General features: G+C 41.0%; 1 protein-coding gene across 1 annotated transcript; it reads right to left on the bottom strand.

Moving 5' to 3' along the window:
- Window positions 1-338: 338 nt before the first annotated feature.
- Window positions 339-25,678, bottom strand: PLAC8 (placenta associated 8). Its single transcript, XM_028124156.2, has 5 exons — window positions 25,594-25,678; window positions 12,262-12,403; window positions 10,058-10,182; window positions 4,180-4,295; window positions 339-617 (listed from the first exon to the last, which is right to left on the bottom strand). Exons 2-4 carry the CDS (start codon window positions 12,371-12,373, stop codon window positions 4,191-4,193), a joined length of 342 nt encoding a protein of 113 aa, XP_027979957.1. The 5' UTR covers window positions 12,374-12,403; window positions 25,594-25,678; the 3' UTR covers window positions 339-617; window positions 4,180-4,190.
- Between the last annotated feature and the right edge of the window lie 572 nt (window positions 25,679-26,250).

Genomic DNA, 26,250 nt, shown 5'->3' with positions numbered 1-26,250 from the left:
TTATTTATTTGTTTGTTTGTTTAATCATGTATTTATATAATGCATGTGTGTGTTTATTTATTTGTTTGTTTGTTTAATCATGTATTTATATAAGTATGGACTCACAGATATTTTATTTTGGTTATAATCTTTTCTAAATTGGCTAAATTAGTATTATAAGTGTCTTATAATAGTTATCTGTAGTCTTTTTTTCTGTCTCCAAGGTCTTAGAGAAAGAGAACTGAGTTGCCATGGGCCAAAATTTCCTGTGAAGAAACCAAATTATCAGAACAAAAGTATGAGACTGACCCTTAAAATTAATGACATAAAGACATTGAGAACAAAAGAAGCACGAAAAATCTTGTTAGTAAAATCTTTTATTTTGTTCACATGCCAAGTGTAACACAAAATTCATAAGCCAGAAAATTTAATAATATGAAAGCAAGGAGAAACTAAGCTGGACCATTTAGCAAAACTAAGGGAAAACATTCATTTAAAATACATCAAAATTCCATTTTTTTTTTTACCCCATCGATTGTACTTAAACAGATCTATCATATTTCAGTTGCAAAACGCAGAGGAAGACTCAAGCTGAAGGGTGTCTGCTAACTTCAGTTGCTTCAATAAGAGCTTTTCACCTATGAGGGACACACAAAGAATAGGTTTGAATTTTCTTAATCTATGTTTTTATTTTGAATAAACTTTAAATTTTAGAATCATTGTAGGTTTACAGAAAAATTGCAAAGAGAGTACAGAGAGTTCCCATATACCCTGCACCAATTTCCCTCAGTTAACATCTTACCAAGGTAGGTTTGTTGGTACATCATATTATTAATCAAAGCATACACTTGAGTTCGACTTCTCAGTTTTTACCTAATGTCTTTTTTCTGTTCCGGGATCCCATCCAGGATAGCACATTAGTCATCATGTTTCCATAGGTTCCTCTACACTGTAATTGTTTCTCAAACTTTCCCTGTTTGTGATGACCTTGACAGTTTTGACGACTACTGGTCAGGTTTTGCAGAATACCTATCACTGATGAGGTTCCCTTTGGTCACCTGGCTGAAATTGTCTTGTCAGGTTTCTCTACTATAAAGATTTACTCTTTTTTTCCCTTTTTCATACTATACTCTTGGAAAGGACGTCACTGTACAAACCCACTCTTAAGGGGTGGGCAGTTATGCTCCATCTCCTTGAGGGAGGAATACACACATACATTTTTTGGAATTCTTCTGTACTTCTGGAAAATTTGTCTCTTCTCCCCCGTGTGTTTATTTATTTGTTTGTTTGTTTAATCATGTATTTATATAAGTATGGACTCACAGATATTTTATTTTGGTTATAATCTTTTCTAAAAATTTCATTTATAATCTAAAATTACTTTGTTGCTCCAAGTGTTCCAGTGTTCACAATTTGGAGCTTTTTCTGCTGGTTCCTATGTCCCTTTCTTTCAACCTATTTATTTTTTAAAATTTATTTATTTGAGAGAGAGACAGAGAGAGCACCATCGGGGCGGGGGGGTGGGCGGGGAGGGCCCAAGAGAAAGACACAAGCAGACTCCCCACTGAGGGAGGAGAAGTCCGACACCAGGCTGGATCCCAGGACCCTGAGATCATGGCCTGAGCTGAAGTCAGATGCTTAACTGACTGACCCACCCAGGTGCCCCTCAACCTATTTTTAACATAAATCATGTTATTCTTTGATCTTTGCCTCTTGATTCTCGCACTTCAGGTATTTGTATATCTAAAGTTTCACTGTTGATCAATATTGGGTTCAAGGTGATGCACCAGAGTCAGGATCACCAAGGTATTTTACTTCAAACCAATTCAAAGATTCAGTAAGATAATTTCTCTGAGGTTAAAAAAAAATAAGTTCAGATGTCAGGATTCATTATGTATATGTGGATATATATTTTATCCAACTTGTCTCATGTATTTATTTAAATAAACAGGGCTGAACTTGTTCAACTCTTCATCTTTGCTTCTGACTTCATCCTGTCCTGTCTGGCTATATACCACTCTCAGATTTAATTCTTCTAAAGTAATAGCTCTCTTTATGTTACTCCCTTACATAAAGCCTACACTAACTCCCCACTGCTTGCCAAATAAAAGGCCAAATCATTAGCCTAATTTCATTGTATTGCATGCCATGGCCCCAACTCACCTTTAAAGTCTTTCTTTTCTCATTATTTTCCTACTTATATGTTCCTGCCAAGTTGGATGGACCTAAGCTCGTAAAGATGTTTTTCCTTTTTTCTGCCTCTATAGTTTCACTAATGTTGTTGCTGATTAGAAGCAGTATCCATTTCTATTAATTAAAGTCACATCTCGTGTCTGAGATTTTATGTTCGCCCCATCTGATCCATTTCCATCCTTGTTTGCCCTGCTGGGTGTCCTGGGAGTCTGACCTATGGACTACAGCAACACTTTCCTGCCCGCTGCCAACCAGTGGGTTCAAACAGTAGGAAGCCTAGAAGGACGCGGGAAAGTGAGATCAGGGTACCTTTCCTCTTGCCTACTTCCTGTGAGGTTGCCCCAGGCTGCTCCTGTCTTTCTAGTGAGAAGTTACTGGTTTCAGGGCAGCCTTCTCCTTCTCAGAGCTCACTCTTTTGGGATGCTGGTAACTGCTCCCTGAGGCCCAGGGGTGGTTAACAGTTCAACTGTTGCTAGTCTAGGTTGCTCTGAGACCCTCCCTGTCATTTCCCTAGACCTCCCACCCACGCCTGTTTTGTGGGTGGTTTTCATTAAATCTTTGTATTATTACAATTTGAGTGCCATCCATTTCCTGTTGTGACGTTGATAGTCACTTCCTCTTTAGAGTAAAAAACCACTTCCTTCAAGAAACTTTCATTTACACATCTCACAGAATATGATCTGTTCTTCCTCTGAACATAAAATAGCACTTGGTCTAAAGGCATTAGTCAGACCCAACGTTTTATTTAAAGGCTGCCTAATCTTCTCTTTTAGAGTATAAAGTCTCTAACAACAAGAGGGCCAGCTTATTTATTTTTGCTCCCCACAGCACCTAGCATTGTCCTGCATAGGACTGGGTACTTGATACATTATTTGCTAAATAAATGACATTTTAAAATATATCCTCCACAAGTTATATTTGTTAACCTATGCAGGGTTCTCATTCACTTGAAAAAGGAAGTGGCATATTACAAAGAATGGAAAAATTAATGCTTCCTTCCCATACTCAGGATAAATTCTATAGGAGACTGACAAAATCATGTTTATTTCTGCTTAATAGCTAATTCTGAGAATACTGGAAAAATTAGTTGGAAATGATTTGATTGATTTTCAGAAGTTCAGATTCTATATAACATTTCCAAATATTCTATATCTACCACTTTCAGAGTTCATTTTTTTCAATAGGATCTTCCTGTATAATCTTCCCTCATTCTTGATAGATGCTTTATGCTGCAATCAATTCAAATGTTACATAACATATAATTTTCATTTGCTCTACTATTTATAGTTATTTGCCAATTTCTTTTGTCGATTTGATTGTCTTAGTAGGGGGCATGTTTTCTACTTCTTTTGTATCTCACCACACTCTGCATTTTACAAGTGGTAAGTGCCTTATTAATGGATAAAGAGAATTCTGGAAGTCTAGAAAAATCACCATCCCTTTATTTACTAAAATATGGTTTCAAATTATAAAGCTAATTGTTGTAGACTGAATGTCTGTGCCCCCTGCAAAACTCGTATGTTGAAACCCTAACCCCCACTGTGAGGGTATAAGGAGGTAGAGCCTTTGGGATATAATTAGGTTTGAAATAAGGTCATGAAGATGAGCCCCCCACCATGGGATTGCTGTTTTCATAAGAGAGACCTGAGTTTACTCTCTCTCCACCATTTGAAGACACAGTGAAATGGTAGTCATCTGTAATCTAGGAAGGAGAGCCCTCACAGGAACTGAATTGGCCCACACCTTGATCTTGACCTTCCCAGTCTTCATAACTGTGAGAAACAAATTCTTACTGTGTAAGCCACCCAGGCTATGGTAAATTGTTACGGCGGCCCAAGTAACGTAATGCAGCTATCTTCTTCATAAGAAGAAACCAAAATCAATCTTTACATTAAGACAACATTTGAGAGACTTAAGGAGTTGTTATTTTAAATTATTACTCAAAATAATGCATAATTTACAAAGCCCTTATTATGTTTCAAACAAAACCCAGATTCTGGGACCTACCGTTAGTTTTTTTAGAAAGTACGCATGGCTCTCCTTCTGTTGATGTCTCTCTTGATTTGGCAAAGAGAACAGTGAGGACAGCAAAGCGTCACCATATAGTCATCACAAATGGATCCCTGTTTGAAAGTATAAAAGAAATAGAAATTTAAAATCCACCTGTTTGGAAAGTAAGACTTATGGATTTTTAAGACACGTGGAAGAGAAGCAGAAGGAACTGATCCGTTGAATTCAGAGTTTGGATGGATACATTTAGGAAAATGTTAACTGATTTTTCCATATAACTCCTCTTTTTATGACATTAAATGTTTTCCTGTACTTTGTAATATTGAATATGGAAGATACCAATCAACCAAGCTGTCAGTATGAGGGAAAAACAGAGAGTTTCAGAAAGTAAAACCTCAAAATTCTTTTCTTCTGCACCACTTCCCTGTCTCAGGAAGCTATTAGAGGATATCTCCACCCGCAATGAGGGAGGAAACCAAGAAGGAGGAAGATGTGGAATATAAGAAACAGGAACCTAACACAGGAGAGACGCTAATGGAATCTCCAGGGTGATGGTGAAGGAGATCCCAGGGTAAGAGAGTTAGGCACCGCAAATGAAGAGCAGTTAGTTCCAAGGGTAGTTGTAGGTCAGGGAGTGATTTCTTTGACAAGATAAAAATGGTAGAATGTCTGATATGTTGAATATGTTGGAAAGAGACTTAGAAAACTGGGAGAGTTTGGGGGTTAAAGTAAGTGGAAAATGACTCGTCAGAGAGTGGAAAATTACTAATTAAAACGCCAAGAATTATTAAGACCAGGAAAAACAAAGTCTGATGGAAAAAGCAATCATAGTTCACTACATGACTCAACTCGGAAGAGCAAACATAGGTCTCATAACGTAAGTAGCAAATATGGATTTAACCCAAATTACATATACTTATTTTGGAAGAAGTGGGGTGGGGAGAGGGTGCATGTTTGTGGCAGGGAAGGAGAACAAAACAGAACTAAATTCTCATCGTTTATAGTGGGAGGTCTATAGACAATGCCCCAAATGGAAAACTCAAAAAGTAGCCATACAAGTCTATGATTTGGAGATAGGGAGGAAAATACCTACAGAGCTCTGGGGAGGAGATGGTAGGAGAGAGAAGTTTGTGGGCTACTACTTTTCTTAACAATAATTAGATAATCTAAAATTAAGCTATGTGCTTGCAGAGCTTTGGTAAATAAATCAAAGCTATACTAGAAAACAGGAATGGGGTCATTTAGTGGGCCAGGAATTTTGAACAGTTTTTTGGAAATCGGGAGCAAATGGGATTACACTGATGGAGAAAGTAGAACAGAGCTAGGGATGCAGAAACCTCTAACAGGGTCATGGGCAGGGCATTTGATAAATCCCGAACTTAAAAACCTGGAACTCAGAAAGGACGAACAGGCGGGGAAATGGAAGGCAGGAGGTTCACTGAAGACTGCCTGAGCAGCTGGGCCAGCCCCACATTGCCAAGCTGTGGCTTTGCCCCAGGATACAGCAGGCAGGTGAATTTAACAGAGGACCCTGGGGTGGGCTTTGGGGTCCTAGGAGAGGACGGGGCTAGGTGGGGGCAGTTCTTCACCTATCTTCTAAGAGATGAGACTCCCTAAGACTTAACACAGACATACTGGAAGAAAGAATAAAGGGTAAAGACATTTTGGCCCAGCAGAGAAATCTAAATTGCTCTCACTCATGAGATAGCCAAATTGTTTTATGTTTGGTGTTCACTGATTATTTTATTTTATTTATTTGAGAGAGAGAGAGCTCAAGCAGGGGGAGTGGCAGGCAGAGGGAGAGGGAGAAGCAGGCTTCCCACTGAGCTGGGAGCCTGATGTGGGGCTCGATCCCAGGACCCTGAGATCATGACCTGAGCCGAAGGCAGCCGCTTAACCAACTGAGCCACCCAGGCATCCCCATACACCTCCCTGCTTTTTTTTTTTTTAACTTCTTTTCTTCTTGTTGTTGCATAGGTCTTGCCTGATTGCTTTTATTCCCTAGAGATGTCCCACAACAAATTTTTTTTTAAAGATTTTACTTATTTATTCATGAGAGACAGAGGAGGAGAGAGAGAGAGAGGAAGGGAGAGAGAGAGAGAAGCAGAGGGAGAAGCAGGCTCCCAAGGAGCAGGGAGCCCAATGCGGGACTCGATCCCAGGACCCTGGGATCACGACCTGAGCCGAAGGCAGACGCTTAACCATCTGAGCCACCCAGGCGCCCCCACAACAAATTTTTATCCAATTAGTGAGGACCCTCCATTTTTACCCACAATTTAAAATCCTATTCATCTTGAGATTCATTCAGGTTTTTGTGTGTATCAGTAATTCATTCCTTTTTATTACTGAGTAGTATTCCATTTTATGGATATATCACACTTCGTTTATCCATTCACCTGCTGGCAGACATCTGGATTGTTTTTAGTTTGGGGCTGTTACAAGCAAAACCGCTCTGAACATTTGAAACAAGTCTTGGTATGGATATATTTCTTTGGGCAAATATCTAGGAGTAGAATGGCTGGGTCAAATGGTAGATGCATTTAACTTTTTAAGAAACTGCATTTTACATTCCCACCAGCATTGCATGAGAGTTTCGGTTCCTCCATATCTGGCAACACTTGGTGTGGTTTAGTCTGATTAATTTTAGCCATTCCAATAGTTGAATAGTGGTATCTTATTGCGGTTTTCATTTGCATTTCTCTAATAATGACTAATGATGTTGAACATCTTTTTATGTGCTTATTTGCCATCTAATTATTTTCCTTTCCCCCTAATTTATTGTGTTAAGAACACTTAACAATTTGGATGGATCTCAAAATAATTATACTGATTAAAAGAAGCTAGATAAAGGAATACAGACTGGACAGTTCTGTTATATAAAACTGCAGAAAATGCAAACTATAGTGACAGAAAACATTAGTTGGGGAAGTAAGGAGGGGAAAGAGGGAAGAATTACAAATGGGCGTGAGTAACTTTTGGAGGTGATGAATATGTTCACTATCTTGACTGTGAGGTTAGTTTCATGGGTATATATCCCGGGTATATAGCTTATCAAATTATACACTAAATATATACCGCTTATTGTAAGTCAATTATATATCAATAAAGTTTTTTTAAAAAGTGGAAAAAATTGTATTTGTCAATCTCATACAAAATAAGGTCTTTAGAATGCCTTATTTCTTCCTCTGCCCTCCAACCTTTTAAATTTTGTTAAAACCAAGTGAAGTTTTACTTTCAGACTGTTATTCATTTTTCAAATACCTGAAAAGCATTTAGAAAAACTGATTATGGACTAGACCTTTAAAAAACTTGATAACTTTCATGTTAAACAATATAGCCACATTTTTTTTTATTTTTTAAAAGATTTTATTTATTTATTTGTCAGAGAAAGAGAGAGAGCAAGAACACAAGCAGGGGGAGCCACAGGCAGAGGGAGAAGCAGGCTTCCCACTGAGCAGGGAGCCCGATGCGGGACTCAATCCCAGGACCCTGGGATCATGACCTGAGCCGAAGGCAGACGCTTAACCAACTGAGCCACCCAGGTGTTCCAATATAGCACAATTAAATAAAGAGCTCCCACAAATCAATAAGAAAAGGCAAACAACCCAGTAAAACAATGAACAAAGTATATGTATGGATAATTTATAGAAGCCATGCAAAGGGACGAAATAGTTTTTCTATTTTAATTTTAATTTTTAACTTTTTAATTTTTATTTTTTTTAAAGATTTTATTTTATTTATTTGACCGAGAGAGACACAGCGAGAGAGGGAACGCAAGCAGGAGGGAGTGAGAGAGGGAGAAGCAGGCTTCCCGTGGAGCAGGGAGCCCGACGCCGGGCTCGATCCCAGGACCCCGGGACCATGACCCGAGCCGAAGGCAGACGCTTAACAACTGAGCCAGCCAGGAGCCCCTAGTTTTTTTTTTTTTTTTTTTTTTTAAGATTTTATTTCTTTGCCAGAGAGAGAGAGCACAAGCAGAGGGAGTGGCAGGCAGAGGGAGAGGGAGAAGCAGGCTTCCCGCTGAGCAGGGAGCCCAATGCAGGATTTGATCCCAGGACCCCGGGACCATGACCTGAGCCGAAGGCAGCCACTTAACTGACTGAGCCACTTAGGCGCCCCAGGGACAAAATAGTTTTAAAAAGTTGTTTGATCTTAACTAATAAAACTTAAACTAAAGCAACAATCAAATATCATTTTGCCTCTCCGGCAACATAAAAAATATTACCCAATATGGGACACACATATAATGTTAATGGATTATAAATTGATATAATCCTTTTGGAGGGGTATTTAATGGTATCTTTCAAATTTTGAATGTGCATACATTGCGATCTATCACTCAATCTCGGACACTATTGTACAAAATTACCAGTGCATATACAGAATTATATGTCCTAACAACTACTTAATCTACAATACTATTTAACCTTTCATCAGTAAGGAAGTGGTTAAGTAAATTATCTGTATGGTGGACTACTACAAACACATTAAAAAAGATCTGTATTGCAGACACAAAAGGGGTCTACCAAATGTCACGTGGGAAAAAAAGTTGTAGTATAGTATGATCCCATTTTAAAAGATAAACACAAATCAAAAGAGCCCTGCAAACCTCCAGCCCCATATGTCTATATCCATAGCTCTAGCTCCATCTAATCTATATCTGTATACCTTATAAGCATAGAAAAAACCTGAAAGAGTGCATACCAAATTATTAATAGAGTTTGTAGCTGAGTAGTGGAACTGTGTGTAAAGGGGTGAGATTTTCACTTTTTACTTTCCATAATTCTGTGTTTGAATTTGTCATAAAATTAGGTATATAGCATGTATTATTTTTGTCATTAAAGAACTAAGAAATATCTTTAAATGAAAAAAATAATTTCAGTGGAATAAAATAAGTTCCTAATATATTCTGCCTATTTATTTGTTCCCTGTGGTGCTTAATTTTATGTGCCAACTTAGCTAGGCCACGGTACCCATATATTCTAGATGTTTCTTTGAAGACTCTTTAGATGAGAGTAACATTTAAATCAGTGGATGATGAGCGATTTACCCTGTAGTGTGGGTAGGCTTCATCCAATCCATTGAAGGTCTTAATAGGAAAAGATGGACTTCCCCAGAGCAAGAAGAAATTCTGCTGGCAGGCTGCCTTCAGACCCGAGCGGCAACTCTTCCTAGCCTGCCAGCCTACTCTGCATTTTTGGACTTGCCAACGCTCACAATCACATGAACCTATTCCCTAAAGTCTCTCTTTAGATGGGTCTATATTTATCTCTGTCTGTGTCATCTATATCTCTTTTTGGTTGTGTTTCCCTGGCAAGTCCTACACTTGATCTTAGCCAAAAGGCCGAGAAGTGATTTTCCCTGGCAAGTCCTGACGGACACAAGCTCCTGTCACATGAGGTGCAGCTTGTGACGTATCGGAATGTGCGTTCATGGAAAGACAGGGTTGAATATTGACAACTTCTACTTCTAGTGCATGTTTTTGGGTGAGTCACTCCACCCCTTAAAACTTTAAAGTCCTCATCTGTACAATGTGGACCTACTCACTTTACAGGGAGGGTGTGAGGATTCAGTGAGGTGTCCTCTGTCATGTACTTGGGGCATGCTAGATTCTGAATAATCTCCGCCCATTGTATGATACACAGTGCAAATATGAGAGCTGCCTATGTTCTAAGGTCTTTAACAGAAACCTAGAAGGAGGTCACATAACCAAGGGGACCTATTGCTACAGCAACTGAATACAAAGTTGCACATGCTAGGAAAGACCTATCAATCAAATTCAGGTGATGGACACCATCAAATGGTTTGCAGGTTTATAATGATGATTTTGAAAGTGGGGGCATGTCTGAATGATACAGTGTTGTAAGAGACTCACAGGGATGCCATATCGGGTCCGGTAGAGGGTCCTCATTGCGACGGATGTCCCACACAGACAGCATTCATTCATGTCAGCTGCAACTTGACATGCAAGGCACATGAAACAAAATGTGCCACAGAGACCTGGACACATGAAGCCAGAGGCACGAGTTACTCTACTCTGTTCCTGTCACCTTTGGAAGCTAGTTTGCTTTCACAAACAGCAGTCCCAATCATTGGGGCTTTTGCCACACATCTTGCTGCCAAGGCCGTCTGCGATGCTTTTGCTTGGCGTTACATCGGCTTCTCCCTTCTCCCCACCCAGTCATTTCAGGAATCACCACACCTTGGCAAGTGTGCATCCTTTTGGTAGTCCTGCCTTCCTTCGTCTATTGAATGCCTCACTGAGACCCAGCCATGTCCCAGAGATTGTCCCCAGACCTGATTGCCTCTGTCTAGGAGGGCAGTCAGATAATAAAATGAAAAATTCTGCAACGGAAATCTACTCAAGATGTCAAGAGGTCACCCACAGAAATGAGGCCTCAAAAGGCTCTGGGAAGGATATGCTGCTTGAGTGGGATATTGACAGATGAGTAGAATTTGGCAGGTAGACAAAAGGGAGCCGAGTGTCTCTGAGGTCACTTGGCATGTCTTGGCAATGGCTGGTGTTCATTCAGTGTGGCTAGACTGGACGGGGGTAAAGCTGGAGGGTGAGGCATGTTGGGGACTGGATGACAAAGTGTGAGTGCGTGGAGTTGGTCATGAAAGTTATGAGGAACCACTGAAATATTTTAAGAAGGGAGAATGATTTGGTCAGGGCTGCAATTAAGGAGTCCTGCCATGAAGCAATTAAACTTATATTAAAACTTGTAATTCACTTATTTGAGTGACAATGCAAAGGGCTGGAGGATTAAACTATTCATCTTTAGAGGGTTTTAGTAATGTAGTCAGTCTTAGTATTACCAAGATTTGCAGCTGTTGAACTAATATCTTGAGATGTGTAAGTCATCACCCCAGGTCATCCAGTAAGACAATGAGAGCCAATGAACAAACCCATCGTTCCATTTTCTAGGTAATCTTTTCTCTGTGCTTTTTAATGTACAGTTGACCTTTGGACAATGTGGGGGTTTGGGAGCACCGACCACCTGCGCAGTCAAAAAAATCTGTGTGTAACTCTTGATTCCCCGCCAACGTAAGTACTAATAGCTTACCCTTGACCGGAAGCCTTATTGATAACATAAACAGTTTACTAATCCATGTTTTGTTGTTATATGTATCATATACTGTATTCTCACAATAAAGTAAGCTAGAGAAAAGAAAATGTTAAGAAATGCATAAGGAAGAGAAAATTCTTTTATAGTGCTGGACTGTTAAAAAAAATCTGCATATAAGTGGACCAGTACAGTTCAAACCTATGTTGCTCAGGGGTCAACTTGATTCCAAATTTCAATTTCACTGGTAAGGTTAATTTATTTTCTTTCCTTGTCTCAGAACACTCTGCGGACTTGAGGCAGGCAAATAAACCTCGAAGCAAATTTTTTTGTAAGCAGGTTTGTTTGTTTCTTCTTTGGTGTTGAGCACTAAGCTCTTTGGTCCTCTCTGACACCACCATCCCATCCCTGAACTTACTTTCCCCAACTTTATTTGGAGAAATCTCACAAAAAGGAAACAAAGTAGAGTTAGAGATTCTTTTCCTGATGAGAAGCTGACTGCCTTTAGAATTCTTTATTCTCAGCTATATAAAAACCTAAATGTATAAATTTAAATAGCTCTTTGCTGAGTTCATGTTGAAACCATGGATGAATACCATGTCTTGTGTGCCGGGCACAATGTAACTCTAAAGTAATGAGTTTACATATGTAAGAAGAGTCTTTTTTCTTTTTCTTTTTTTAAATCAATGGAAATGTCTCTTTTATTTTAATGTATGGTCTATTTATAATCATTAGGTCAGACCCATTGGTTTTGAGAATCATCAGCTTCGTTAATATCATCTTAATTCCAGGACGTATCTTAGAAGTAAGACTATTGATTGATGTGCTGGAGAAAAATTAGCTATAATCAGCACAAGCCTTTTTTCTTCACTTACTATTCATTGCCTGACATGCCAGGTGCCCTGTAATAGGCAGGGAACCTTTACTACACCATAAGGGAGGAATGAGGGAAAGCTTTGGCCTTTGGTCCTTCACCTCCACGGCAATTATGGGGGCATTTCCCAGCACTTACAGACTCCACAGTCGCTGAAGCAATCACACATGCCTGTCTGCCAGTTGGAGGTTTGGGCCATGGGAACACATCCAGGCTGAGTCACGATGACCACTGGTGACTGAGCTTGCATTTTCGATGCAGGGTCTTCAATGGCCGTGGTCTGAAAAGGAAAAAGTTGGTGTAAGTACACTCCCAGGTTGCTCATGGAAACCTGTTTTGAGGCATTTTGCTTCACAGGCAAGTGGGACAATTTAGATTAAGTTGCTTGCTGATCTTTTTTGTTTTTTTTTTTTTTTAGATTTTATTTTTTCATTTGAGAGACAGAGAGAGCACGAGTGGAGGAGAGAGGAAGAGGGAGAGGGAGAAGCAGACTCCCCATTGAGCAGAGCCTGATGCGGGGGCTCGATCCCAGGACCCTGAGGTCATGACCTGAGCTGAAGGCAGGCGCCCAACCATCTGAGCCACCCAGGTGCCCCTGTTTGCTGATCTTTGAAGAACATAATTTCTGTCTCTACTTCTCCCAAGACAGAGGTTCCTGGGGGAGGGAATTCACTGAACTGGTCAAAGGAACAATGGCTTCTCTTGAAGTAAGGGAGCAAAACCGGGTTATTGGTACTGTTTTTAGACAGGTACCTAGTATCCACACAAGATGGGGGAACGAATGACCAACTTGTTATAGTTGTCAGTGGTAGTGAATTGCAGAAAACAGGCTTCTTTAAAATTGCACCATCCTGAGCTTGTGAGCACACACACACATTTCCCCTCTTGCTCCTTTTATAAGTTCCCTTTTGTTTTGGATTTATTTCTGATTAGCAGTTGTAAAACAAAAACAAAAACAAAAAATCTCCCCTGTTTTCTGTTTACCCACAAAATAGTCTACTTCACTTTTGCTCACCAAATAGGTGGTAATTTTTCCCACCCCAAGCAATTCTGCAATACCAGCTGGAGTGTCCTACAATCCAACTCAATTCTGACCCTTGTCTACAGGAGATAACTTCAGATCCCACAGGTTAAGGGCTCAGTCCCGTGAGATTGCTCCTACTTCTCCACTGTGGATGGCAATTACAAGCCCAGGTTGTCACCTGTGCTTCTGACTTACCAGCTATAGACTGAAGGTTCCCATGATCCCTCCTTGGGTTCGATTAATTAGAGTGACTCACAGAACTCCAGAAAACAGTTTAACAGTTTACTTACTAGGTTATTGCTATTTTACAAAGGAAATTAAGGATTCAAATGAACAGATGATGAGATACATAAGTTCAGAACATGTGGAATTTGGGGTTGCCACCCTGCTGGCTCCCTAACATAAAAGCGCCCTGAACCCCATCCTTTTGGGGCTTTATTGCATTAGGCATCATTGATTAAACCATTGGCCACTGGTAACTGAATTCAATCTTCAGCCCTCCTCTGGCCTTCCTGGAAGTCTGGGAGGTGGGGTTGAAAGTTCCAACCCTCTAATCACAAGGTTGGTTCCCCTGGCAACCAGCCCCATCCTCAAGGGCTTTCCAAAAATCACTTCTTTAGGTTAAACTCCTCGGTAGTTGAGAGGGGCTTGGTATAAATAAAAGAACACCTTTATCGCTCTTATCAGTTAAGAGATTCCAAAGATTTTAGAAGTTCTGTGCCATGAACAGGGATGAAAACCATACATATATTTCTTATTATAAACCACAATATCACAGCAGTCCTCTCCAATCTTTTTGTATCCAAGTTCTTCACTTCAAATTTACCTGGGGCCCATGTCCCCCTCTCAGTGCTGGCTTGGAGGCCCTTTGGCATATTTTGGGGCAAGTCCTGCTAGTATGTCTCAGCAAAGTGTATTATGAAATCCGTTTTGTGAGGTTAACCCTAATTTCTATCAGGAGAGGCAAGGTGGGGTCGTAGAATGTGGATGAGATTTGGAGTGAGAGTTATCTTTGCTCAAATCCTGGTTTCTTAAACTCTGTGATCTTGGACTAGTCACTTACCAGTCCAGTCATTTTAAGTTTCTGATTATTAGTCTGTAACATGAAAGTGGTTTCTGACCTAACCATCTCACATGTTTTTTGAGAGTGTTTTTTTTTTTAAGATTTTATTTATTTGACAAAGAGAGAGAACACAAGCAGGCAGAGTGGCAGACAGAGGGAGAGGGAGAAGCAGACTCTCCGCTGAGCAGGAAGTCCGCCTCGGGGCTTGATCCCAGGACCCTGGGATCACGACCTGAGCCGAAGGCAGACGCTTAATCGACTGAGCCACCCAGATGCCCTATTGAGAGTATTAAATGAGATATAGTCTGGGGATGAGTTTAATGAGCAATAAGGAATCAGATAAATATAAGGGAGAGTGGCTATCATGTACAAAAGTGTAGCAAGGAAATCTGATGAATTCCATATACGTTTGTTGGCAATAATATCAGCTAATAGTCGCTGAGATTCTACTCTATGTCAGACATTGTGCTAGACCCACATTGTCCACTTAATCTTACAATAGCCCAGCCAGGTAGAAACTATTATCTTTATTGAGTTGATAAAGAAATGGACACTCAGAGTTTAAGCAAATTGTGGAATTCAAATCCTCTTCAGGCTCATTCCACAGCCATTTCTTCCCTTTGCCTCTTAGCTTTGGACTCCCACTCCATCACAGCACTTAGTACCATGTGGCATTGCCACTAGTTTGTTGTGATCTCCTTAAGACCTGGAACCCTCTTTTCATATTTATTCTTTTAGCAACAAGCTCAATGTTACGCTCATAAAGGTATTGCCTCATTGAGTTAAGTCCGTAAAATACGCTTGATTTCCTTACAGTGTGCTGGGCACTGGGATGTAATACATTTCCACTTCAGAATTCAGGACATGTTTTGAAAAGCGCACGCGCACACACACACACACGCACACACACACACACGCTAAAGTTGAAAATACAGTGCCTTGAGATCCTCAGGCATTGTCATACTATTTGCCTTTTTTATATGATTTTCTGCATAGAGAGAGCAGGTCCAAAAACAGGCAAAGTGCCTCAGTTGTTCCATATCATTTTACACTTTTCTATTTCTCGAATAAGTTGGTTTCTTTACAGATCTCATGGTTTAGTTAACACTTAGCTAGTTTGCTAGGTCCCTTGAACAAGAAGAGAGCACAGTATAGGAGACCAGGAATAATTTTAAAAGCAGGGTAATGTCTTTGATATTTCTCTGCACAACTGAAAGTGTATCATGCAGGAATGGTTCAAACATGTCTAAATCTGCCCAGGCTTCACCATAGCTAATTATAAATCATCCAGGTCCACACTCCCAGACGGTCCCCTGAATCTTGGCAAAGAGTCTCATGAAATAAATGCTCAGTTATTTTGGATGAGGACAAACTAGTTTAAATTTTTTTTTTTTAGAAAGCAGGAAAAGCTTAAAAATGTTCCCTTAACTATTTGTTTCTGTTGAACATCCTCACTATCAGAAAGTAGCTCTAGGAGGCACTTGGGTGGCTCAGTTGGTTAAGCATCTGCCTTCGGCTCAGGTCATGATCCCAGGGTCCTGGAATCAAGCCCCCCGTCAGGCTCCCTGCTCAGTGGGGAGTCTGCTTCTTCCTTGCCCTCTGCTTGCCGCTCTGCCTACTTGTGCTCTCTATCTCTGTCAAATAAATAAACAAAATCTTAAAAAAAAAAAAAAGAAAGTAGCTCTAGGTATTTCCCTTCCCATTAGTGGGTATAGTATGCAAACACCGCACATTTTTAAAGTTTTAACAAAATGATTATAAGTATTTCAGAGTACAAAATTTGCAATTATTTATTTATTTTATTTTTTTAAAGCTTATTTATTTATTTTATATATAGAGAGAAAGAGTACATGAGCAGTGGGAGGGGCAAAGGGAGAGAAAAAGAATCCTCAAGCCGACTCCCAGCTGAGCAAGGAGCCCGGTGTGGGGCTTGAACAGAGGACCCCAGGATCATGACCTGAGTGGAAATCAAGAGTTGGCTGCCCAACCGACTGAGCTACCCAGGTGCCCCTACATTGAGTATTTAAAGACGACTCTAAAATGAGAGACAGTTAAAAGCCCCAAGGTTGAGAAAATAGTAAAAAGGCAGGAACAGATAGATAATTCACTAAAAAAGATACAAAAATGACCCTTAAAAGATATATATCAGAAAGATGGTCAAATTCACTCAAAGTTAAAGAAATGCAAGTTAAATACCTGTCAGATTGGCAAAAATTAAAAAGCATGCAATGCATTCTTTGGGCGAGGCTTTGAAGAAACAGGCACTCAAGTTTTGCTGGTGACAATACACCATTTTGGAAGGAACTTTGACAATAGCTAACATAATTACATATGCACTTACCATTTGATCCAGTAATCTCACTTCTAGAAATTATCCTGAAGATATATCTCTAACAATGTAAAAATATATATGCCTGAGGTTTTTCATATATATGGGAGAGTGGTTGAATGAACTATGGTACTGTTAGAAACAAGACAGCAGGCCTGAAATGGAGCCACTTATGCTAAACCCCATGTCACCACACCAAGACTTAGTTTCAGCCCTCCCAGAAATGGAATCTTAAACCAGTCAGTCAGGAATTGCCTAATCTGCACTTGTTAGGTAATCTGCCAGATAGACCCCACTAACCCCTAAAGAAAAGTGACCTTGCCATAACAATTTATTTGCTTTTTTGTATAGTATAAGTGCCTTGTTCCTGCTCCCTTCTGTCTATAAAAGTCTTTCACTTTGTACAGCTCCTCAGAGCTCCTTTCTATCTGTTAGAAAATTGGGTGCTGCCTGATTCATAATCATTGAATAAAGCCAATAAGATCTTTAAATTTTACTCAGTTGAATTTTGTTTTTTAACAGTACATCCATACAACAGAGCATTATGCAGCTATCAAAAGAAAAGAATGAGGAAAATCTCTATAAACTGATATAGAATGATTTCCAGGGTATACTAAGTGAAAAAAGCCATGGACAAAAGAGTATGTGTGTCTGATATCCTTCATGTGAGAAATAAAGGGATATAAGAAAACATACATATACAATAAGAATTACGGAAAGAATAAACCAGAGATGAATAAATGTGTTATGTTCAGAGTAAGTGGGGTGAAAAGAATGGGAGAATGGAAATGGAATGGTAGGGATGGGCTGACAGCTCAAGTGTGCCTTTTTGTATGGCTCTTCCTCTAAATCATGCTAATACGTCACACGGTAAGTCAACACGCAAATGGACAATGAAAGTCAACCAGAATGTGGAAGGAACCCCATAGGCAATATAAACAGTGACACATTAACCTAACTGTCTTACAATTAGTATTAGGAACACGCTGAAGTGAGGAAGAGAAAGGTCACCATAATAACTTCAGAAAGCAGTGTTTTGACGATGTAATGTAAGGTCAAAGACAAAAAGAACAAATATTATACCTTAGTTAGTAAACTTGTTTTTCACAAGAGTATGGGTTAGCAATTCTGAAACTTCTTTATATATATACACGTGCTAGGCTTGAACAAATAAATATATTGTGGATAATGAGACTGAGGTTTTTTTTACTGTCGGAGAAGGAAATTACAAATGAGGAAAGGAGGAAGGCTGGCGTGAACCCTGTGCTGTTGGACTGGAATCAGAGGTACAGACTCATGATTATTTATGCACACACACACACACACACACACACACAGTTATGTGTGATACATAAATATATTTCCTAGCTCCGCCCATTCAGAGGACCTAGAAGCAACAAAAGCCCAGTATCACTGTATACACCTTGTGCGCAAATCTTGGTTTTGAAATGCCATTTTCCAATAAAAGGGAGCCAGAGTTCATTGGAGAAATGGCTGATTCCAGGGCTGGGGCAGGGAAAGTACAAGAGAGGCCTGGAACCTCTTGTTTCAGGACCAAAAGGTCAAAAAGGGCTCAAGAATGGATTAGAGACATGACCTCAGAGCCCATCTGACGGCTCTTGCAGTGGCCAAACCAGGACAATTTGAGCAACAAAATACTGTTAATAATGGGTTATAACTCATAACCCAATGTAACTATCCATAATTCCATACTGATGTAAATAAAATAACAAATTTTAAAATGAGGGGAAAGGTATAATGCTTTTTTATGATAGAATTCCCATTAATGAATGTACAAGGAATGATGGAGATAAAAGATCACCATTTGGCAAACACCACAGTGATAATTTTTTTAAAAAAGATTTTATTGATATATTTTGAGGGGGGAGGGGCAGAGGCAGAGAGAATCACAAGCAGACTCCACGCCAAGCATGGAGCCCAACGAAGGGCTTGATCTCATGACCCTGAGATCATGACCCGAGCAGAAATCAAGAATAGGACGCTCAACTGACTGAGCCACCCAGGCACCACCACAGTGATATTTGTTGAAGGCAAGGCTTATACACGGATGCTCATGTGCTTGTTTATTGTCATGCACTGAAGGACACGACATCACTTCTGTGTTATTTTACCAAAAATACGTACTCAGAATCCACTCATAAGAAAGTATCAGACAAACACAAAGGGAGGAAGATTCTACAATATATCTGGCCGGTAGAAAGTGTCAGGATCATGAAAGATGAATGAAAACAGAGGAAATATTCAAGATGGAAGGAGACGAAGGAGACGTGGTGACCAAATTCAGTATGGGATCCTGAGTTGAATCCTGGAACAGAAAAGGAGCTATCAATGCTCTCCAACCAGAGACCATGAAGAACACAACTACAGTTGAGCAAGTCAGGTGTATTATGTATTATAGCAGGGAAGAAGGCACACCATGGGGACTGTGGGGAATTTCAGTGACAGTATTAGAAAACACTTTTCGGTTGGGTAGATTTGGAGGAGGATCAAGGAAATGGAGGTGGCCCAGAAAGTGGAATACAATTCTATGATTGGGTCTATTAATAGACCCTCTCTACAGGGAGCACTGAGGAGAGCAAGGTTAATCCTGCGAGAGGTGCTGCAGCAATAATCACTCATATTAGCCAGGAAAGGACACTGTTTGGTATGTTGTGGCTTGGATAATGTTTAAAGTTCAAATATATGTCCAAATATGATTATGGAGTGTGAATGTTTTTATCTTGATCCATCATGGTCACAGACTAGCTTTATCTGATGTTGATGCTCTATGAAATTCTTTATGTGTAAGAGAAGAACATCAGGACCTAGTGTGAGCGACAGCATGGATGGACCTTGAGGGCACTGTGCTCGGTGAAATAAGTCAGACAGAGGAAGACAAATGCTGTATGATCTCCCTTGGATGTGGGGTCTAAAACCAACCAACCAACCAACCAACCGAGCAAACCAACCTCACAGATATGGAGAACAGATTGGCGGTTGCAGAGATGAGGGGTGGGGCGCGGGAGAAATGGGTGAAGGTGATCAAAAGGTACAAACTTCCATCTACAAAATAAGTGCTGGGGATGTATTGTACTGCATGGTGATTATAGTCAATACTATTGTATATTTGAAAGTTGTTAAGAGATAAATCTTAGAAGTTCTCATCAAAAAAACTTTGAAACGTGTGATGATATGTTCATTAGGCTTATTGTGAACATTTCATAATATATACAAATTTCAAATCATTACGTTGTACACCTGAAACTAATATAATGTTAGATGTCAATTATATGTCCAAAAAGACAAAAAAAAAAAAAGACCCAGTGTGAGAGCCAGGCCAGCAGGTAGCCATACCAATGCTGTGCTAGCAAGACCAGTCCAACTCCCCAGTGCCAAGGACTGCTCTTCTCTTCCCTGAGACATTAGTGGGACAACTAGTAAAATCTGAATAAGATCTGTCAGTTAATTAGTTAATAGTTTATCAACATTAATTTCCTGGTTTCAATATTTACACTATGGTCATGTAATTTACATTAAGAATCAGGAAAGCTGGGTGAAAGGTACACAGGGACACTGTACTTTAAAAAAGTAGCTTTATTGAGATATATTTTACAGGCTGTAAAATTCAGTCATTTAAAATATATACTTGAGCAATTTTAGTATATCCATAGTTGCACAGCCATCACCATAATCTAATTTTAGAAGATTTTTATCACACACTCCTTAAAAAATACCCATAACCATTAGCAGTAACTCCCCACATCCCCTCACCTCCCCCAGCTCCAAACAGTCTCTAATCTGTCTCTATTGGTTTGCTTATTCTAGACATTTCACATAAATGGAAACATACAATACAGTAGTCCTCCTCATCTGTGGCTTCAGCTACCCACGGTCAACCGAGCTCTGGAAGCAGAGCATCTTCCTTCTGACATATGGTCAAGTTGCCTAGAGCTGTCACAATGCCTATGTCATTCACCTCACTTTATCATCTCAGGAAGGGTGAGTAGATATAATGACATTTTGAGAGACCATGTTCACATAACTTTTATTACAGTATATTGTCATAATTGTTCTATTTTATTATTGTTGTTGTTAATCTCTTACTATGCCTAATTTGTAAATCTGACAATACAGGAGAGGCTAACCATCGTGGATGTCAAAGAAAACAATGTGAAGGAGTGCTGTAGTAAGTGAACGCAAAATCAGTGGGGGCTGCCTTGTTTGTGGGTGTCTACGTGGGGAGGGGGTGTCTATCTTGAGGTGATGGAATTCAGTGAACTTGCAGCTGGCTGTGCTCGGGCTCCCTCCCAGGGAGGAGGTCAAGCTGCCAAACCCTCCCTGCCCAGCCTCTGCCCTACCAGGAAAAGCAGAGGCTGGGCAAGGGAGGGTTTGGCAGCTTGGTTCCTCCTGACACCGACCCCCTCCCTTCTCGGCCGCCTTGACCTCCCCGGAAGGGAGCCCGAGCACAGCCAGCTGCAAGTTCACTGAATTCCATCACCTCAAGATAGACACCTCCCAGTTGCGGCCCACGGCGGAAGCGGCCTTCCCGGATGCGAGGGCAGGCGGGCTTCAGCACCGCCGCCTGGAGGGTGGGGTGGGTTTCTCACGCGGTCTCACCCCTCGCCACCAAGGATGGTGATTGCCAGCCGCAGCTGGGCGCTGAAGGTGTTTTCCACCGGGTACCCACGTTCTCCCTCCCGCTACCGTTGGTTATGTTCCCGGCTGTGTCCCCTTGCCGGGACCAGACCCGGGTGCCTCCGAATTGTCCAGGGTGACCCGCACACAGCCCAGGGGTAGGGTCGACCGCAGTCCGGGGTCGGCCGCTCTAAGCGTCTGCCCACGGGGCCGCGAGGCTGGGACCCGCCGCTCCCTCCGGCTGGACTCGGCAGGACGCACCGGCCGAAGCGCGCGCGGCGGGGTGGACGCGCCAGGACTAGACAGCGGCTGGGCACTCGCTGAGCGGAGGACCCAGCGTCAGGAGCAGGGAGCCGGGGTTTGGGACAGGTCCGCCAGCGGTGTCCCGCGCTGGCAGCCGGCCGCTCCCCTCCTCCGCCGCAGCCACCCAGTCTCACCAGGCATTTACATAAATTTAGCAAAGTTTTCATCAGCTGCCCTGGGCTGACCAGCTTACTTCTGATCAGGAAGTAAGACAGAGAAACTAACACATCTCACTGATTCTTAACACCTGTTAGGTGCGGCCCTAGATTCTACTTTTGGTGCACATGCCCGGTTTTTATCTTAATAGGCAGCAACCACAGCTCTCCGAACAAATTCGTTCTGTCAATCCCATGAAAAAGGAAGTAAAGAAATTTCAATTATTTCTTTTCTGGTGCTCACCCCTTTCACAATAATTAGCTTCACTTTGGGAAAAGTAAGCCTCCAGTCTGGAATAGAAGCTCCGCAAGGGCAGGGAATTCTGTGGTCTATTTTCGCTGATGTATCTCGAAAGTTTAGTACAGGGCCTGGCACACAGTCGGTGCCTACTGACGTTCCCATGCCCGCGTTCTCTTATTCCCGTCTTGCGGAGGCAATGCGTGACGCCAGTCAGGGGTGCTGTACACCCGACGCCCGTTAGTGTCCACTGAAGCAATGGCCTTCTTCACAGGACCCTTTCAGACTAGCAGAGTACTAGGACCCAGTTTTTCCCTGTATCCCAATGATAGAAGCCGTATTTTTGGGTGATAGCTTCCTACATTTAGGGCCTGGGAAGAAGAGGCATTTTGCAGGAAATACTAAAAAAAATTCCACGTTTTCTTTTGCATTTCCTTTTAACGATCAGATATTAGGAAAAGAATTTGAAAGGCTATTTGTATATTGTCTAAACAATTACAATTAACACATTTCTTTTTTATCAACACAGGAAACATCCATTTTGGAAACAATAAATCCACAGTGATTAAAAAAAATTGTAAAGGGGTTACGCTGATTATCCTATAGCTGCTTATATTTTTTTCCAGGCTAGCCGATGCCAGGCACACAACTGGCCTTCAATAAATACCATCTGAATGAATAGATTATTTCCACAATATCTCTCAGAGGAAAAACATGTTCATGTAATTAGCTTATCTTTCTTCATTTTTTAAAAAGAAATTTATATTTTTAAAGACTTTATTTATTTTAGAGAGAGAGTGAGCGCGAGTGCGGGGAGGGGCAGAGAGAGAGGGAGAGAGAGAATCTTAAGCAGCCTCCATGCCCAGCGCAGAGCCGGATCCATCTCAAGACCCTGAGATCGTGACCTAAGCCGAAATCAAGAGTTGGCGGTTTAACTCACAGAGCCACCCAGGCGCCTGTTTGCTTATCTTTCAAGAAGTCTGCGCTATGATTTTAAATATAAGAACAATTTGAAGATTTCAGAATAAAAACTTGTCTGCAATTATAGAACTGCCCTTTCCTTCCCCTGACTGTGTTCACTCAGTATATGCTGTGTACTTGTGAATTCAAACTGGTTGCTGTTAGCCCTGAGAGCAGCGGGAGACCCAAACATTCTTGGAGGGCCTTTGGAGTCCAGTCTGAATATTCATTTTGTAGCAAGCAGCTTCATCCAAAATATTCCTACGCTGACGGCCGCTTCGTTTGTACAGAAATTTAATCTCTCAGTTTAGTGACTTAAACAGTCTTCAGCCCAACAGTCAGTTTTAGGTTTCTGTTTCTTTCACTACTTTTAATTTCCTCTTTTGAAGATGGAAATTGTGGGAACCCAGGTGCTTCCGTGGACCTTTTAGTACGCGTAACTGAGCAGAGAGGGTGCGCCTCAAGAGATTTCTCTTGTTATTGGAAGGAAGTTCATCTCTAATGAAGGTTGCCTGCAAGAGCCGGGAAGGCTGCTCTGTCCAGCCCAGCCCAGAAGAGCAGCGCTGGAGGGAACCAGGGTCCCACACTTTCATCTGAACAATTTAGCTTATTTGGAAAGGGTTTTTGTAAACTCCCACATGAGATTTCTTACTCCAGGAAATACCTCCTTGATAGTCATAAAACCGAGAGGAGAAAGCAAATACACTCACCGGCAGCTCAACTGTCCTGAAATCAAAGTCCAGTAGAGACGCTGAGGATTTCGGAGACCTGATCTACAAGCCTGTCTCCCAACCTCAGTGGTCCTCAAGGCTTACTTAGCGTAAAAAACACGTGGAGAGCTTGTTTACGACGTAGATTCCTGGGCACTATGCTCCAAAATGGTTAATTAGGTGGGCTGGGCTGCAGGATTCTGTCCAGAGCATACTCAAGGGGATGCTCTGAAGCCAGAAGGTGCTGTTGTCCCAAGTAGAGAAAGGTCGCGCTTCCGTGTAGACACAGCTTGGTGAGAATTAGAACAATCGTACCCTTTCTCCAGGGAGATCCAGCCCATGCTGGTGCCTCCAGCTTGCCTGAGGAGCACAGGCTGAACCAGCCCTGCTCCTACCTTTGCTGGCTGCCAGTGCAGAACCCTGGCATCCCAGGAGAGCCCAGTGCCAATGGCTTTGCAGAGCACACTTTGTCACCCACGCCCTGGGCTTTGTCATTTCTCTTCTGTTACAAACAACTACAGATCTGGTCTAATTCAGCAAACATTTGTTGGGCAGCCAATGTATGTAAAAGCATTGTGTTACATTTGGTAGGGACGAAGCGGATATTCGTAGTTCCCTCTTGAGGCCAGCGGCTCTACCCATCACTAAGTGACAACCTAGCTGTTTTGTTTGCTGCCGTCCTTGTTCCCACAGGAGCCGAGGGTGATGGAAAATTCCACTCAGGAAAAAGAAAAAAAAAAATGGAGACAGGAGGAACTGAAATGGGAATCTTGGTGCACCAGTTTCAAAGAGAGACTACAACTCCTTTCTCCAGAAGGTTCCTTTCACGGAATGGCCTCAATGCTAGGAAACCTTGCAGAATTCTGCTCACATTTTAAACATCCTAATTGCACCAATTAGTGTTAGTTACAATTAACCTTATACCTGTCTCTCCTGCCTTGGAACACCTCACTCTTGAGAACAGCCTGTCATCTTATTAATATTAACCGATAGTATTAATGTATTACATTAATGTATTACTATATTACATTATTATTAATCAATCCAGGTACTAAATATATTACTTAGATTTTCCTCTTCTTTCTAGTGTTTACTAATGCTAAATTTTGATTTTTTTCCCTTTTTCTTTTAAAGATTTTATTTATTTATTTGAGAGAGAGAGCATATGAGAGGGGGGAGGGTCTGAGGGAGAAGCAGACTCCCCGCTGAGCAGGGAACCCAATGTGGGACTCGATCCTGGGACTCCAGGATCATGACCTGAGCTGAAGGCAGTCGCCCAACCAACTGAGTGGCCCAACCAACTGAGCCACCCAGGTGCCCTTTTTTCACTTTTTTAAAAAGATTTTTATTTTTAGGTAATCTCTACACCCAGCATGAGGTTGGAACTTAAAACCCTGAGATCAAGAGTCACACGCTCCACCGACTGAGCCAGCCAGGCACCCCGATTATTTTCACTTTATTTGAAACATTTTCATTTCATGATCTCTCATCTCCTAAGCTATCAAAAGTAAAAATATAATGATAGGTGAGAAGGGTAACACCTCTATGCATATAAATGAAGCACCAGAATTTAATTTTGTAGCATTCCAGTCTGTTTTCTTACTTTCATACTGAAAATTCAAAGATTCTCATGATTCATTAGCTAAATCCAAAAAATCCCATTTCCTATTTCTAATATTTTACATGGATAGATCAAGTAAAATATTTTCAAAGCACAAAGAAATTAGACCAGCACAAGTAAACATGCGTATGTATTAATATAAGGAATGAAATTAATGATCCAGTTAGTAAACATAATACCTGATGTGTGTTTTCTGCTGGAAACAGTAGTTGATAAAGATTCAAGGCTACACTACTCTGAAAAGCATGGCATCTAACTCATGCTTGGCACATACTTGTTGAATTTGACTGAATTTAAAGCAATTAGGTAAGAAAAGATTGGTCTTTCAGCTGGAAATAAATCAAATACTTAAAAAAAAACACAAACCTTTTCTTCCCCCCACTCAGTGCCAAGATAAGCTTTTAAACAATCACTTAATTTCAAAGTACTTACGGTTAAGAAATAGGTTCCAAGGAGGAAGTGTTTAGTGGCTTGGGAAAGTATCTCACTAAAAGAGAAAGATACGTGAAAACAGAGAAGTGAACGTGTTTCTTTTGCAGACGTAGTACGAAGAACAGATTCAGAGGTTTTTATTGGCCAGTATAATTCAGGCAAGAAGGTGTATTGCTGTTATCTTGAACGTCGTAGACAGAACTAGAGGCTATTATGCTAAGCGAAATACGCCAGTCAGAGAAAGACAAATACCATACAATTTCACTCATATGTGGAATTGAAGAAACAAAACAGATGAACGTAGGGGAAGGGAAGGAAAAAGAAAATAAAGTAGGATGAAAATAGAGAGGGAGGCAAACCATAAGAGAAGCTTAACTCTCGGAAACAGAGGGCTGCTGGAGGGGAGGTGGGTAGAGAAAAGGGGTAACTGGGTGATGGGCAGTAAGGAGGGCAGGTGATGAAATGAGCATTGGGTGTTGTATGCAACTGATAAATCACTGAATCCTACCCCTGAAACTAGTAATACACTGTATGCTAACTAGATTGAATTTAAATAAAGAATTAAAAAAAAAGAAAATGAAAGTATTTCTTGCTAAAAAAAAGGTGTGTTCCCTTCTCCTATGTTAAGTACAATCATATATCTTTTTTGGGGGAAAA

Source organism: Eumetopias jubatus, unplaced genomic scaffold, assembly GCF_037043125.1.
Source record: "Eumetopias jubatus isolate StellerSeaLion01/CBP00866 unplaced genomic scaffold, mEumJub1_p1.0 scaffold_2, whole genome shotgun sequence".
Lineage (NCBI taxonomy): Eukaryota > Metazoa > Chordata > Mammalia > Carnivora > Otariidae > Eumetopias > Eumetopias jubatus.
This window is presented reverse-complemented; position numbering and strand designations above follow the sequence as displayed.